The 15,412-nt window shown below is 40.2% G+C and overlaps 1 protein-coding gene across 8 annotated transcripts in view; it reads right to left on the bottom strand.

Moving 5' to 3' along the window:
* The window catches only part of NOD1 (nucleotide binding oligomerization domain containing 1), a 28,836-nt gene that overhangs the window by 12,863 nt on the left and 561 nt on the right, over nucleotides 1-15,412 (bottom strand). For 2 of the 8 annotated variants that reach the window (XR_003533009.1, XM_027675498.1), the window contains exons 1-8: nucleotides 13,856-14,200; nucleotides 13,024-13,135; nucleotides 8,971-9,022; nucleotides 8,073-8,410; nucleotides 6,052-6,226; nucleotides 3,440-5,243; nucleotides 1,313-1,396; nucleotides 198-281 (exon numbers count right to left, since the gene is read on the bottom strand). Coding sequence is in view for 7 of the 8 variants with exons in the window: in XM_027675498.1 (XP_027531299.1) it covers nucleotides 198-281; nucleotides 1,313-1,396; nucleotides 3,440-5,243; nucleotides 6,052-6,226; nucleotides 8,073-8,288 (2,363 nt within the window). In the remaining variant the exon portion in view is untranslated. Of the gene's footprint in view, nucleotides 1-6; nucleotides 60-197; nucleotides 282-1,312; nucleotides 1,397-3,439; nucleotides 5,244-5,850; nucleotides 5,930-6,051; nucleotides 6,227-8,072; nucleotides 8,411-8,498; nucleotides 8,573-8,970; nucleotides 9,023-11,274; nucleotides 11,314-13,023; nucleotides 13,136-13,855; nucleotides 14,201-15,412 lie in introns of those variants that run through there. The other 6 variants (XM_027675503.1, XM_027675500.1, XM_027675499.1 and 3 more) reach the window with 6 other exon arrangements.

The following is a 15,412-nucleotide window of genomic DNA, read 5'->3' as shown; positions in this document are numbered from 1 at the left end:
ACTTACTGCTATATTCCAGAAAAGACAATGGATTCAAGTGTTTCCCCTGCTGCCATCCCCTGCTAGACTACTGCAAAAGAACATACAACTGCAGCCTAAATTATATTTTATTTCAAGTACAATTTTTATCTTTTTTCTACTCTCTCTTGCCTCTCAAGTTGCTTTACGTGGAGAAAGGAAAAAAAGATCCAACATACTTAACATATTCCAGGCTTGAACACTCTTCAATTAGTTTTGCAACATATTTGGCTCCGACATCAGTGATTTGATTGCTGTATAAGCTTAAAGAAAAATCACATTGGTAAAAATAGGTTATTCCTGCTGTTAAATATTTACAACCTGAATATTTTATGATGCACACAGAGCATCTATCTTTTTTGTATAGCTTTGTACATATTCACAGTTGCTTGTATTTCTACTTTGATATATAATTCATATTGTGAAGGGCTAGATAAAAAATACAAGGAGACCAGACTGCAAATCATGAGAAAATATTTATATATTTTTTTTAATAATAAATCTCCCCAAGCAAACCAAGCTTCCCTTTATTCCTGTGTTAGTACAGAAATAATATTGCCAGAAGATAAGTCGAAAAAGGAAACACCATAACGTACTTTTGGTCTTTTAAAAGTCATAAAATCCCCTTGTAAATATTACTGAAGATCAGATACCTGAGCAGTTGTACTTACATTAGGGCACTTGAGGAAGAAAGCTATTCTTGGTATTCATGTTCACCTTTCAAAAAGTCATTTTTATGCAGCTACTTCACCAAGAGCAGGCAGTCAGAGCTAACATGCCTTCCAGCTTTAACTTGATTAAGGACTAATTAAGGTCTTGAAAGAAATTGGTACCATGAGCAAGACACATGAAAATCCATGTTCCTGATACTACTCCCTACCAAACTCTATCCGCTTTGCATAGTTGAAATAAATCAGTAGAGAAAACAACAGGCTCTAGCTACAAAGCACATGCTCTCTTGCTTGTACTCTCTTTCCCCTCCACATCAGAAGGCTTTAGGTATAAAACTATGATGCCCACACAGTTCAGTAACCTGACAGTGGTCTGCACTGTGTCACAGAAGGGTCTGATGTCAGCAGGAGGCCAGCCCGTGAGGCAGCGTGATGGAAGACGAAACTGCGGACCACAGTGAACTGTTACAGGGTGGCAGCTGAATAATTTCTGACACAAAATATTGCTTTGCTTATGGTCAGTTAATGAGGAGGTAACTGTAGTTTCCACCCCACCTCTGTCAGCATTGGAATTTTATTTTCTAGTTTCAATATCTAGCATTCTGGTCCCAAATGGTACATACCCCAAGAAAGCCACAATTCGGTACTTGGAGAGTTCTTCATACAAGATCCTTACGCCATGATCTGTGACCTGATTTACACTGAGCCTGGAATGAAGGGAATGAAAAGAAACTTTAAATCAATACAGATTACGAGTGTTCATCACCCATGAGTTAACAAATGACTGGAGGTCTATGCATTTTCCTCTGATATTTTAACAGGTCTGTATTAAAAGCCGTCAAGGGAAATGTGAGCTCAGTTTCATATGGCTCACTTCAAAACCAATAAAAACCAGAAAGCCTCAAATCTCCAAGGTAATGCTCTGGAACCTTTCCATAGAACTGAAAACAATAAAACATAGGAAGTCAGACACCAGATAAACATCTCACCTCCTCCTGCGCTTATTGTGATTTCAGGAAGAAAGTCTGCCTAACACCCTAGCAAAATCAAACTGTGCAGACTACTACTCTTGCAACCTTCTCTCTGAGTACCTAGTGAAAGCCAGGCATCTTGAAAGTCTCAACACATTCAGGCTTCATGGAATAAAGATTGTGAAAAGCCCTGGCCAGAAAATAGAACTGCAGTCCCATGGGTGTGCTAGACGTTTCTAATTTTGTTGTCCCAGCTAGACATGAAACAAATCAATGTCAGTCATTCACAGAATAAAAATACTTCTTCTCACAGTTGGTTTTTATGGTTGTTGTTGTTTTTGTTGCTTTTTTTTGGTAACTTCTCAAGCTTTTTCACCTTGACTAAATGGACAAGTTCAAGTGAAGTATTCCAATTCTGATGAATCACATTTTCTATGTAAAGCTGTCCCTGTGAAAACATTATGATCGGCTTTAGTTACTACATAAACTCAGTAGCTGAACATTCACTGCTGAGAGTCCCTTATCATCAATAGCCTCCCTGGCCTTTGCTAGTAACTGGGTCCCTCTGGAATGCACGAGCACGTAGGAGAAATCAGCCAATTTCTATAGATCAGAACAGTCTGCTTCTTTGACAGGGATAGTTAAGCTGCTGAAACATTGTTTCCTGGCCTGCAGAAACTGGTCATTAGAAATGAAAGTCCTAATATCTGAAGATCCATAAAGACAAATTGGCAACCTAACAGATGGGTTTGGTGTTAGGTATGGTGCTAAGATCATACTGGGTATGGCATAATCACATGATAGGGACAAAGAATGAAAGGCTGGCCTTTTCTTCTTTTTTTGTTTTACATACTTATGCATTTTCCACAGAAGTTTCCTTATTGCTTTCTCTTGGGAGGTCAGTCAATTTGCAACCAACCAGAAAAAACAAGAGTCATTTACTTTGATTTAGTCTTAGAGGAAAACAAGGCAGAGCACAGCCAAACAGGAGGAATAAATCCAGTTGTTAAAACAAATAAATTCTCATGGGCTGAAGGAGCTTTAAAAAAGATACATATGAAGTTCCTGATTTTCTGCACCTAAATGTTTGGACAAATAAGATATAGCTATATAGCACAACCTCAAAAGGCGGGGGGTGAAACAATATGGTCTGTAATGTTAGAGGTGGAGTTAGTTCTCCCTGATCACACCATGTCCTCCTTGATCACAGCCATGTCCTACCTCCACATCACCTCAGGGAAGCACCTCACCTAAAGACTTCAGCTACATCTTTTCATGGAGTACTACATGATAGTTTTTTGTTCTGTGAAAGCCAGACATTTTGGCGGGATAGAAAAGCAAGAAAATCAGAGCTTTTGATCATGGGTTATTGCGAGTAGTAGATCCTTTCTTTACCCCATACGACCAAAGGGCAGAGATAGGCTCAGGCAATCTTCAGATAATGGGGGACGTACTTCTGTTTCCTTTCTTCTCCCCTAAGCACTTTCATAAAAATCCTCTTTTGAGAAAAAAGAATTTGAGATGAAGCTGACTAAACCTACAGGTTTAAACAGTCCTGGCTTCTAAGGACTTCTTATCACCCTTTTCATTTCGGTTTCCAAATTCCCAGATTATCCCTGCTCCTATGACTGGATGAACAAAGACTTCAGAAGATCTGCAATTTTAACTTCCAGCAGCAGTAATGACCATCTTTCTCCACTTCCGAGATCAATTCCTTTGGCTCACCAGTTTGTGAAATTAACCATGGATAAGCAAGGACCTGCTTACAAAGACTCCTACCTGATCACTGCAAGCTTGCTGAAACAAGGTAGTAGCTGTTTTATTCCATAGTCATTGATGTTGTTGTTGTCCAAATCCAGAGCCAGGCGCTTCTGAAAGTGATGCACCACAAAGGAGATGGCACTGCAGTCGGCAGAGTAGGCATTGCAGTACGCCAGCTTGATGTAATTGGCGTGCATGCGTTTGGCAGCCATCTTCCCCACCTTCTCACTCTGAGTCTCGTAAAGGCACCTCAGCATCCAAACAAAGTTGGGCTGGACCTGGATCTGATTGTAGCTTGTAAGCCTGGACCGAGTGTAGCCTTTCAGGTGGGATTTCATGCTCTCCCCAAGGTATGTGATGAGTGTTTTTCTCTTCCTCTTAAGGACTGCAGGTGAAACTAAATGCCTGAAGAGCTTCTGCTTGGATCCAGAAAGAAGGCCACAAAGAAACATGTTGGTAAAATTAAAGTGTTCCTTATTTTGGAAAGGATCCTCCCCTGCTAGTTGTTTCTTCAGCCAAGGGATACGAAGGCAAGTAGGCTGGGCAGTCTCAGTGAAAGAGCATTCATTGAAAAACTCAAGTAATTCCTTGGCACCCACTTTCTCCTCAATAACCAAAAACAAAGCTGTGAAAAAAGACTGAAGGGTTAAGTGCAAGAACTCGTAAGTGGCCTGACTGTCACAGCCATTATAACCTTTAACTGTCCTGAGAAAGCCCAATTGCAAATCTTCTTCAGAGATGTTCACTGAGGAGACCTCTTCCTGCTCAAAGATAAAGAAAGAGTTCTCCATCCCTTTGTATGCCATTTTACCCAAAGCTAGAAGAGTTTCCTTTCTTGATTTGAACATCTCTGCTTGGCTCCTGACGCTGTTCTTCAGCAAACTTGTTTTCAGAGATCGGTTCAGATGAACTTCAATCATGAGCAAAAATACATCTGTCAGTGTAACAGAACTGTCTGGAAGCTCGTGGCTGTCAAGCATGGAATGGAAGTGTTCATAGCATTTAAAGATGATCCAACAAAATAAGGGCACTGAACACAAACTGCAAAGATTGGGGTTAGCTTCCAACTGGTTCAATACCAGTGTTCGTTGCCGCTCATCTTTGAAAAACATAGCAGTGTATTCCTTCAGGTTATTGCTGGAGAAACCACGGAGCAACACTTTCTTTTTAATGATATTTCTTTGTATCTCACTTCCTGTCCTCGCTGTGAGAATTTTCTTGGATCCCTTAAGAAGCTTTCCCCTGAGAAGGTTTACCAGCAGTGCCAAGGGGTGAATGGGTTCATAGGGTGAACATATCTCAGGTACACTACTGAGATCAAAGTTGGAATAGATCTCATCAAAGCCATCAAATGTGAAAAGAACTGTATGAGGGAATTGCAAGATGTGATGGAACACTTCTGCGGGGTCCTGGTCTGGGTAGCAATTATATTTGAAGAGCAGGTCTTTCAAACATATGGCTTCATCTTCCTTAAAGCAACTAAACATCCTACATCGAAAACGGAAGAAAAATTTGGCCCCTATGTCCAATTCTTTTCTGGCCCAAAGGCTTTGTATCTTCTGCAGCAAGATGGATTTTCCAATTCCTGCATCACCATAGACATAAACAGTCTCTCCATCTTCATTAATTAGTCCAACTGTATCATCAAAAAGGGCTTCTAATTGACCCACCTGGCCAAGACTCTCATTGGTAAAACTGACCAGCTCCATAATGCTGTTAGAGTAGATTTCTTCAAGCAGCATTTCCTCCCTCTGAGCGTAGGACATAACAAACTTGGAGTCCCGTCCCAGTTCATATCTGAGTTTCTGGCAATACCTGCTAACTAAAAAGACAGTGAACTACTATTAAAAAGCCCATGTAGACGATGACCCATCTCTTTGTGAACTCAGAGTGGGTAATTAGCAAAAGGAACTCTCACGTAAAAAAAGTTCTTTGTCAGATTAGTTCTATTTGTGCTGCCATCATCACTCACTGGGGAAATTCAGGTGCTAATGAAAGGTCACTTGAGTCACCACTACCTGAAAGCCACTACTGATGCTGCATTGGCTTAAGAGGCTGCTATCTTTCAGCTGAGATTCAAAGCCAAGCCCCTGACCCTTTGTTAAAGGCTGCTTTACTTGCTGCAAAGGCTTGTTCAACTTGTCGGTCACTGATTAGCCTTTTCACTTTATTTATATTCTACCTGCAATTCTATCCTGACTTGTTTGGTCACTTATATTATTGTAAATAGAAGGCATGCATTTTAGAAACCAAGTCCCAGGCACCTCAAAAGATTTTTTTAAGATGACAAAAAAATGAGTCTCAGTTATTGTGCAATGTTGGCTTGTGTTTTTATTGCACCAGAAACTTCACTTCAGATGGGGACAAAGTAAGTCTTTATGTAGTAGGAAAAAAACCTCTCAGGAGGAAATAATTTATTTCTGCATTACCTAAACTTTGACTTTCAGTATAGCTCATCATTTAGGATCACAGAATAATTCAGGTTGGAAGAGATTTCAGATCTAGTCCTACTTCCTGCTCAGAATAGGATCATTTATGACATCAGATGAAGTTACTCTTCTGTCACCTGATTGGAGCTTCCTCCATAGCAAGGTAGTTCTAAGGGAAGGGATAGAGACGTATGACCTTACCTGGATCTGTATTTACCACAGGTTTACTACAAATATTCTCTGAAGGCTCGTAACCTATTTCATCCAGCCAAGGCTGAAGTTCATAGTAAGCATCAGTGACTTTCTGCAGGACATAGATGAAATATTCTGAAACTTCTTCTCCCTTGCTTTGAACCAAGTCTAGAATTTTGCGAACCTGAAGAAACACCACGTGAAAGATCTTTGATAACACAGCATTTGATGATGGTAACACTTGTGACTGCTTTAGGATCCTTTCTGGACTAGAGCAGGGGACAAAAATCAAAACTGGTACTTCAAAAACATGAATGCAAAATCTAGCTCTGAATTTGAACCATCACAGAACTCAATTGCTGCTTGTATTTGGATGTTGCAAGAGAGTTGGATCTGAAGGTCTGAACATGTAGATAAATCATATGCTAACCAGAAACAAAATGGATAAATACCACTCCTCAAGAGGGAACCCAAAGGATTTCCTCAGCTTGGCTAGATGGTATATTTTAAATCCTTTGCTGGTTAAAATAAAAAAAAAGGAAGTGGTTTCTCAATGCCTTAAATTCACCCTCTGTTTCATAAATACTCCAGTCACATTTGGGTTTACCTCAGGATCCATCCAGATCCAGAGCAGGGTAGGCAGAATTCCCCTCTGGATCTTAATGCTGAGCCAAAACTCTACAGCTCTTCCATTTAACACAGTAACTAAATTCTTCAGGCTCTGTCTGTACAATAGCCTTGCGGTTGTCACCAAAACTAATGACTACCAGCCAGTGGCTGGAGCAGTTCAAGACTAAGTGTTACCTCTAGAGGCAAGGTAGAGTGTGATCTCTGTGCACCAAAACATGGCAATCCTACTACAAGACCCTCCGCAAGACAGAGCAATCATCTAGGGGCACATTTGGAATGTCTGGGTCCCCTTGCTGGAAATGAATGAAGAATTCAGTCCAAAACCACACAGAGGGTTTCCAGAGACTGTGGTCTCTTTTGAGCTTAAAGCAGAGTGAGGTACATGCAGCACAGCAAACACATGGAGCTTTTTTTGTATGCTCTAAAAAGCAATTTATGCCTTACAGAGAAGTTCCCACAGAGTCCGCTTCACTTACGCTACTGTGGCCTGCTCTCTGTCTCTGCTTAGACTCCTGATGCATGGCCTCCCCCTCAGCTTTGTTACAACAATCATGCATATTATGCTGAACAATAAGAAATTGAGATAATCATACAGTGTGCATTTATTCAGCTTTGACCCTATACACAGAGTGAGCACTGTGTTACCATTTCAATGTGCCAGCAAGAATGATTAGTCTAGAAAATCTGCACTGTTAGTGAAGTCCAAGGTTTCTGAATTTTTTATGGTCTGCCTGCCCCTAACTGTGACAGCATTCTGAAGCTGCATGATTGTTTGGTCTGGGAAACAATCTCCTCAGCTGTTTCAAGTTATGATGCAAAGAGCAATTGTGTACATGGTAATTTTCTCCTAATGAAAGACCAGGAAATAATTTTTGCTACTGATGCCTAAAGATGAATTAAAATCCCAAATGTGCCAGGATATATCAATTTTCCATAACATTTACAACATACATAGGTCTTTAAAGAGAAAGGAAGGTGTGCATACAGTCATTAACTTCTAAAACAATATTTAATTCCTGTCTCTCCAAAAGCAGGATGATCTGTCCCACAGCATCCTAAAGCAGATTCTCCTTGCAATACTCTAATAACCATTGTGGACACCTCCTTAGCAGAGTACAAAGCTGCAGCTGGGAGGGACAGAACAGCAATTATCACCTTGCTCATTCTTACAGCTGCCAATGGGCATTACAAGCAGTGCCAGGGGCACTACAAGCAGTGCCAGTCATGTTGGAAAGAGGTGTGCTGGAGACACGCATCCAGAAGGAATGGGATGGGGCAACTCCAAAATAACAAAGACTAGAAAATACACTAGATGTAAAATTGCCAGATAAACCCATAAAACCTTGTGGTAAACCAAAAGTAACCAAAAGCTTCAGTGGCTAGTGAAATAAAAATCATACCTTATCTGCTTGAGTAGGAAACTGGACAGCAATCTCTGCATCTTCAGTGGAGAAGTAGTCGTTCTTAATCAAGTTATCAATCAAACACTGAGTGTTTCGGATTCTACTGACCAGGAGCTCTCGGTGTACCTTCAGCAAAGCAATGAAGGACGGAGGGCTTGCTCCTGGAGGTTTTTTCACAGAAATGTCCAGGTTAGCACAGAGTTGGCCTTCCATAGTTGAGGTAGCGAGAAGCTGCTCCACCAAGCCTCATCTTTAGAAACTGTCCACTTGCAGTGAGAGGTCAGCTTGGAGTTAACTTCAGGCAAACAGGATATCTGTCTTTCACATTACTGAGCCTGTAAAACGTAATTGCATAGAACCTCAATTTAAACCTTATCCTATGCACACAGACCCTTCAAATAGACATCAAAGAATGCTTCCAACCTTTGAGTAAGATCATGACCAACTTTTTAATAAAGTTTCTTCCTTAGGTAATTCCATTTATTTGGCCAGGTTTTGGAAAATAAAATGTCTACAAAAGGCAGTCTCCCTTCTGTACCAGTACTTTACTGTAGCTTGCCTCCACAATACCACTGCCATCTGCTTTATTAACTGCCTGTTCTTAGTCCATAATTTAATACTTTTTATTAGCTTTTCATGTTTCAATAGACAAAGGAGGGCATCTGTCCAAACATAATCTGGACAAGGAAATAAACAGAATAAAATTATACTTCATAGCAATTAATTTTGTAGGAGGAATTAATTTATAGTAGCAATTAACTCTGGTTTTAGTTTGTTACAACAACAGACCCTGTATACAGTGTTGACAATATGATACCTGTCCCTGAAAGCAAGGCCTTGTGAACTCTGAGACAGTTTTAGCTAAACTAGGGAAAAGAATTTAGCTTCAGGGCACCTGGTTTGAGAGGCAGTAGTGAGACTGTGGAAAAACCATTGATCAGTTGTTCCTGTTAAGAAAGCAAAGAGTAAAATGCTGTTAACAGTGAGAGGGATGCTGTAGATTTCAGAGCTAATACACCTCTTAAGGGCACAGAGCACTTCACAACTCCTAAAGCTATTAGTTCTGATGTGTAAAACAGGGAAGGTATCATTGCATTGGTTACTCTTATTAAGTTCAGGTAAGCAACTATAAAAGTTAAAAATAATTTTTCAGAATCTGAAAAAGAACAGTGTTACAGAAAGGACTAAAATAAGTGATTGTCCATATACAAGATCCCCTCTCTTATGACACACAAAAATTCTGGACCTCTCCCTGAGCAGGAATTGCACAGAATAACTGAACTCAGAGACTTTTTCCTCATATGACGAACTAGGCCTAGAAGATGGTATCACAACTCACATTCTTTGGGCATACAACTCACCTTCATCTTCATAAAGGGAAGAGACTGCACATAATACAGCTTGTAATGAAGATAACAATTTAAACCCTGTGGAAACACTTAGGTTTGAATGCCTGACCTCAGACCCTGTATTTACACCTAGAGACTAAACATGGTCCTTAAACTCAGACAGCTATGGGCTCAGGAAACCCATTCATTGCTGGAGAGACGTTGTTTTGAAAACCATACTCTTTAGCATGAATGCTCTCTCCTTGTCTACAAATACATATGTGGTGTATGTCCTTATTCTCTACACCATCTCTTGGGAGCTCTTTTTAGATGGCCATTTACTCACATTTTTCTCTACAAGGCAATAAAGCAAGAGGAATAAGGATCAGACTGTTTTCCATTGTATTGTTAAAGCAGGGTTTTTTTTTTAATTGCAGTTAATATACCATATAGCAGGCATGAATTTATATTGTAATTACAATTCAACAATAAGTTCATTTAGGTACTATTTAGGTACAAACTTGCACATACGATTTCCCATGCAAAAATCAAATTTCTTGCAAGATCACAACTGAATCACCTCCACACAGACAATGAGAATTTGCATGATCAACACAAATTACCGTCATGTTCCAATGACAGTTAAAACATACTCGTGCTTCAAGGGATATTTGGAAGAATATTTTTAGATTTTGATTACAGTCAGATCAATGAAAACAAAAGATGAAGCCCTTCTTCTACAATTCTGTAAAGGCACTAACTCTGATGCAATAAAATTCTCACAAGACATTTACAGTGATGGTAAACTTTCCAAATGCTCCCCAGATAAGCTATAACTGATCCCTGACAGCTCACAGATTCTTCTAGGTGACTTGTTACTTGAAACAAACTCATTTCTATGGGTTTTCCATATCAGAAGCTGCAGTCTGCATCAGTAAAGCTTTTCCTGCTTGATGCTGGAGAAAGACACAATTTATGCACGTTTAGACCACATTTTAGTGGTACTACCTATCTACACCCACAACTGCAGGGCAAATTAGCTTAGCTCCTCTGAATTCCTGAGAGGTCCTAACTTATGGTTGCTGACCTGCACAGATGCAGATAACTGCATTAAGAGTTGGGCTCTCCAAAGACTGCCAGAGCAGGCAGTTCTCCAGCACAACTTCTTTGGATCACATCCAACTCCAAAACCGGCAAAACTCTTTCAAACAAATGGAATGTAACCAAGTGATCTGACTTTCTTGCCACTTCAGTAACTGACTGCATCTACTCTGACAAATCAACCTTTCATTACGCCATCCATATGACCCACCCGATGAAGTGACCGATTTCTGAGTCACTCAGCTTCCTAGAAGCCACACCGGCACATCTCTTTGTTCGGGAAAGTTCATTCTACGAATGAACTCTACCATGAAGGTCAAACAATGTTGAAAACATCATTTACCCTAAAGATTTTGCAGGCTTTTAGTTAAAGAGACAGAGTCACCTTAAAACATGCAATAGAAATATTGACCCTTCTCTTTCAAGATACTGCATCTGCCCAACATTCCCCGATTACTTTGGCTGTTCTAGGACCACATTATTCTAATGCATTTTCTTTCTTCCTCCTTTGTGAGAAGAACTGAGACAAACATTCAGAAAACCACAAGAATGAACCAAAGCTCTGTCATATGTACAAAACAAATAGAAGTATTTTCTTCACTCTTTCAGTTCCATCTAAAAAGAGGGTAAGAAAAGAAAGAAGAAATACAGCAGCAGGACAGAACATGGAAAATATGGAATGATCAGAACATCTCAAAGATGTCTGCCCTGCATCTGACTAAGTCCAAGTCAGTACAAAACCTAGTTGCAGCTGGAAAGGGTGTGCATACATATGCTGCAGGACAGAGCATGTTCCCTTTCACGCAGGGTGATCTGCAAGACAGCGAAGAAACAAGAAAGCAATCAACGAGATGTGTGTATATATATATATATTTATATGTATATGTATGTATAGAGAGTAAGGCTAAACATTGAGGAGAAAAGGAGAAAGAGGAAAAATGCCAAGCAGGGAAGTCAGAACTGGCAATATGAATTCTGTGTACAATGACCTACTCAGTGATATTTTCAGTGACAATATTAAATTTAAGGCAAAAATACACACCACCCAGTACTGGAGTACATTGTACTTTTCATCCGTCCCTTTTAATAAGAAAAAATGGAAATTTCCACCATCCATAGACTAAGAAAATGCCACATCAGATGAACAGCTGAACACCTTAAACAGTGCTGGAACAGAAAGACTTCCTGCCACATGTAGTTAAGAGCAAGGCAGGTATGTGCACGTTTGTAGCAAAGTGTATCAGCTCTATGAAGAAACTTCAGACTACTCAGACTAAAGAAAACACAAAAATTTTGTCCAATAGCAGTTCCAGGAGCAACAGCATCTAAAAGTTCTTCCTGATTGGCATAAGAAATATGCTTGTTCTTTCAGAGAAGCACACTGCCTGTAAGATTCTGACATATATATGATTTTGTTTTGCTAGGGTGTGGGGTTTTTTTCATTGTTGGTTTTGTTTTTATTGTTTGGTTGGGGGGTTTCTTTGTTTTTTTGTGTTTTGGGAGGCGGTTGTTTGTTTTTTGGTTTTGTTTGTTTGTTTTGTTTGGTTGGTTTTTGTTTTGTTTTTTAAACATGAGGCCAATGTGTGACACCACAAGGTCCCCAGCTTATCTGCAAGCGCTTCATCTCTTTTTCTGCAAAGAGTCCCAGCTTCCATAGTGCTTTAACATGAGTTTTTTCAGTAAGGGATCACAAGGTTACAAAGTACTAAGTCTCTTGTTAAAGGATCTGTTGGTGTTACAATGCTAGGTTATACTCTAGTATGTTTAAAGGTAAACGCTTATGCAGCTTATAAATAGGCATTGAAAACATTTCCTTGGTAGAGTGCATACGGTATTCTTTGCCTTATCTTAGGCACTCCAGATGCTGGATTCAATTCCAGCGCAATTCTTGCGACTGATGTTGCATCAGTCATGGGGATGCTGTTAAAAAAGACTGAGACATACACTAATGTGAGACACATCAGTGCACTGATCAAGGTCTAAGAACATCTGCTATTGAGAACTACTGCCTTATTTCTGGAACTGTTCCATTTCTGAAATGCCTAAAATGTATAAAATAATTTTTCTGAAAGCCACCTTAAGGCTCTTACAAGTTATGATAAGGACAGATCACCTGCTCTAACAGCAATAGCTTGTGAACACATCTATTCAGAGAAATGAGCAAGAGAAAGGGAAAGATTGGCAAGCTTGGTAGAGTAGCTGAAACAGCAAAACACCTAAAGGAGAATGGAGACAGACAAGAGAGATGATACCTAAGCGATGAGGGCGATGAGGGCGTCTAATATGGGGAGACAGCATGAGAAACACTCATGGGGAAAAGCCTCCAATCTGGGAACAGAATGGACTTCTTGTTTCTGAGAGGAAAAATAAAAAACAATTACTTATTCAAGAGGCTGCTAATGATGTTGGAGAGGCAATTCATTTCGCCCTTTTGAGGACAGCAATGTCGGTCAGGTGAAGAAGACAGGAAACAGAGTAGAGGAATTTAAAAAGAACCAGAGAGCAGAGTGCTTACTCACCAGCTGTAAAGGCAAAGAAGGGCCTTGACCAAATGAAGTGTTGATGGGGTTTGAAGTGATGTGAGAAGCAACATCAAGTGTGACAAGAGATGCATATCATAAACCTGCTTAACTGAGAATAACAAAGAGGAAGCAAGATGAGGGGCAGGCCAGGGATAAGGAGGGAAATGAAAAAGGGAAATGAAATTTGTCACAGTAAGAGGTACGGTAAAAGCACCCGTTCTTACAAGCAAGGTTTCATATAACCTAAGTGAATAAGCTGCAGTGGTGCTGACGGCCTCTTCATGAAGGCACTGGCACATTTATCTAGTGTTTCTTCTGAGTTCCCTCTATTCTCAGCATTGTGCAAGCATATATACATTCTCTCTTTCCTGGCCCTGCCCTCCTAACACCCTCTTTTCACAAAGCTCTCTTGTTCTTCTTCTAAGAAAACTGCTATGCTTGTTCAACTTCCAGTGCTGCTAGCCCCCTGGCAGCAAAAAATACGCTGGTTTATCACAACAAGGCCTTATCAAATGTAAATGCTGTAGATAAAGAAGCCTGGAGGATCTTACAGAATAGCTAAAAAACATTTCCACTTCTAGCTCAACTAGGGAATTGACTCCTTATTGTGCTGGCTGCTCCCAAGGAGATTGTGTAGGATGAAGCAGTAAAGGCAATACAAGGAGCAAATTAGTAAACAACTCTCCCTTAAAGCAGTTGATTTAAGACCAAACTAGAAGATATCCAAAGAGCTGAAAACTCAGTTAATAATACTTCTTCTGTAGTCTTGCTATTCTGATGAAAACGGTTCCTCTAAATGATAAATGAAATAAAGTCCTATGCTACTTACCTAGCTATCTGCAGCCAGTAGCTGGTATATCTTCAGGATTTTCACAGCACCTGGTAGCCAGCTCTGGTAGGACAACAGTGAAGCACACACACAGAAACTTCAGTGCCAGTCCAGGGCTAGTGGAGTCCCTGTTGACAGAGCCTTCTGTCCGCAGTATTCAAAATGCAATTATTCTTCGAGAGGTAGCTGTATGAAAACAGTGCTCCATTTCATATGAAAGTCTGTGCCCTTTGTGTCTCCAAGTCAGATTTGTTTCCCGAGAAAAGCTATTTTACAGTGACAGCTACCCCACTGCAGAGTCATTATAGCAAGAGGAGAAATGAAGACTTTGCCATGCTTGGTAATCTGGACTCTGTCAGGCCAGTCTAAACTCAACCTTTTGCTATCACTGGGAGAGACAGAAGAGAGGCTGATTTTCCACATCTTATTTCATGTGTGCCACAGCAGTCAGTCTTTGACTATAACAACTGAATAAGACACAATTTATTTCTACACAGCAGCTCTCACTTTTAGAAGAACTTCAGCTATTTTACTATTTTACTTTTACCAGTAAAACATTAAGAGATTAGAGGCAAATGGGCACATAAAAAGTCTGCATGCTTTGATGAGAAGCAATGGAATGCATTTCCCAGAGGTATTAAAAAATCAGCTTTTTACTTTTATAGTAAAAATGGTGCACTGGTAGAGCTTGTACAGAGTCCCTGTACTGATCTTAAATTATTCTATTTCTGTGAGTTAAAGCACACTCATCATACCCTAGTTCACAATCTCTGTGTAACTATCATCACTGATGCTACATGGCCCTGGGAGCCATATGTTAACATCACGTTAGTGTAAATCCATTACAGCTCGTGTGATCTTGCATTGCTCTGGGGTCACAGAGATCAGCATCTTTCAATGGGTTTTTTCCTCCCTCCCCTCTCTCTCTTCTAACTGTAGCATAAGCTTTAGTAGCCATCCCTAGGTATTTGAAGAGCAACAGATATAAAAGAAGAAATTCTTGCTGCCTCCACCCGGTAAAATGACAAGCTCTTCTTTAAAAGGCACAGGCTTTGACAGAAATATTCGTGTCCCTCACAGGTTTTGTTACTACATATTATAACAGATTACTTGGTATAGAAACAGAACTTTATATACAGTGCTTGGATGCATTAACAAGCCCCTGACAAAGAGATTTTATGTGGTTTCCTGATAACTCTTTTCTGGTGTGAAAATGTCAATAAATAATGAGAAGCCACTACTAAAAAGGAAAGACATTTTCTCTAACCAGAGAACTCTTGGGGATTTTTTTTTAAGAGATAGAGGAGGAAGGGGCAACTCACTGGTGTCTATAAAAGTGGAACCGCTTTTGTACTGTTACTTACTATTTTCACATTCAACCAGCAGTGAATTCTACCACTAAAGTTGCAACTGATGGAATCACGGCATTGATGGAATCATGGCCATGTCAGGGCCTCCCCGCAGCCACGGGGCACCTCCCCGCCCTACTGAATCGCTCCCTCCTCCCTCAAAGCACTGGGGCTTAAACGACTCCCGCGTTAGTCAGCGCATGGATTC

Source organism: Neopelma chrysocephalum, unplaced genomic scaffold (genome assembly GCF_003984885.1).
Source record: "Neopelma chrysocephalum unplaced genomic scaffold, ASM398488v2 Primary Assembly neopelma1_26, whole genome shotgun sequence".
NCBI lineage: Eukaryota > Metazoa > Chordata > Aves > Passeriformes > Pipridae > Neopelma > Neopelma chrysocephalum.
Note: the sequence above shows the minus strand (reverse complement) of the source record. Positions and strands in the feature narration are given on the sequence as shown.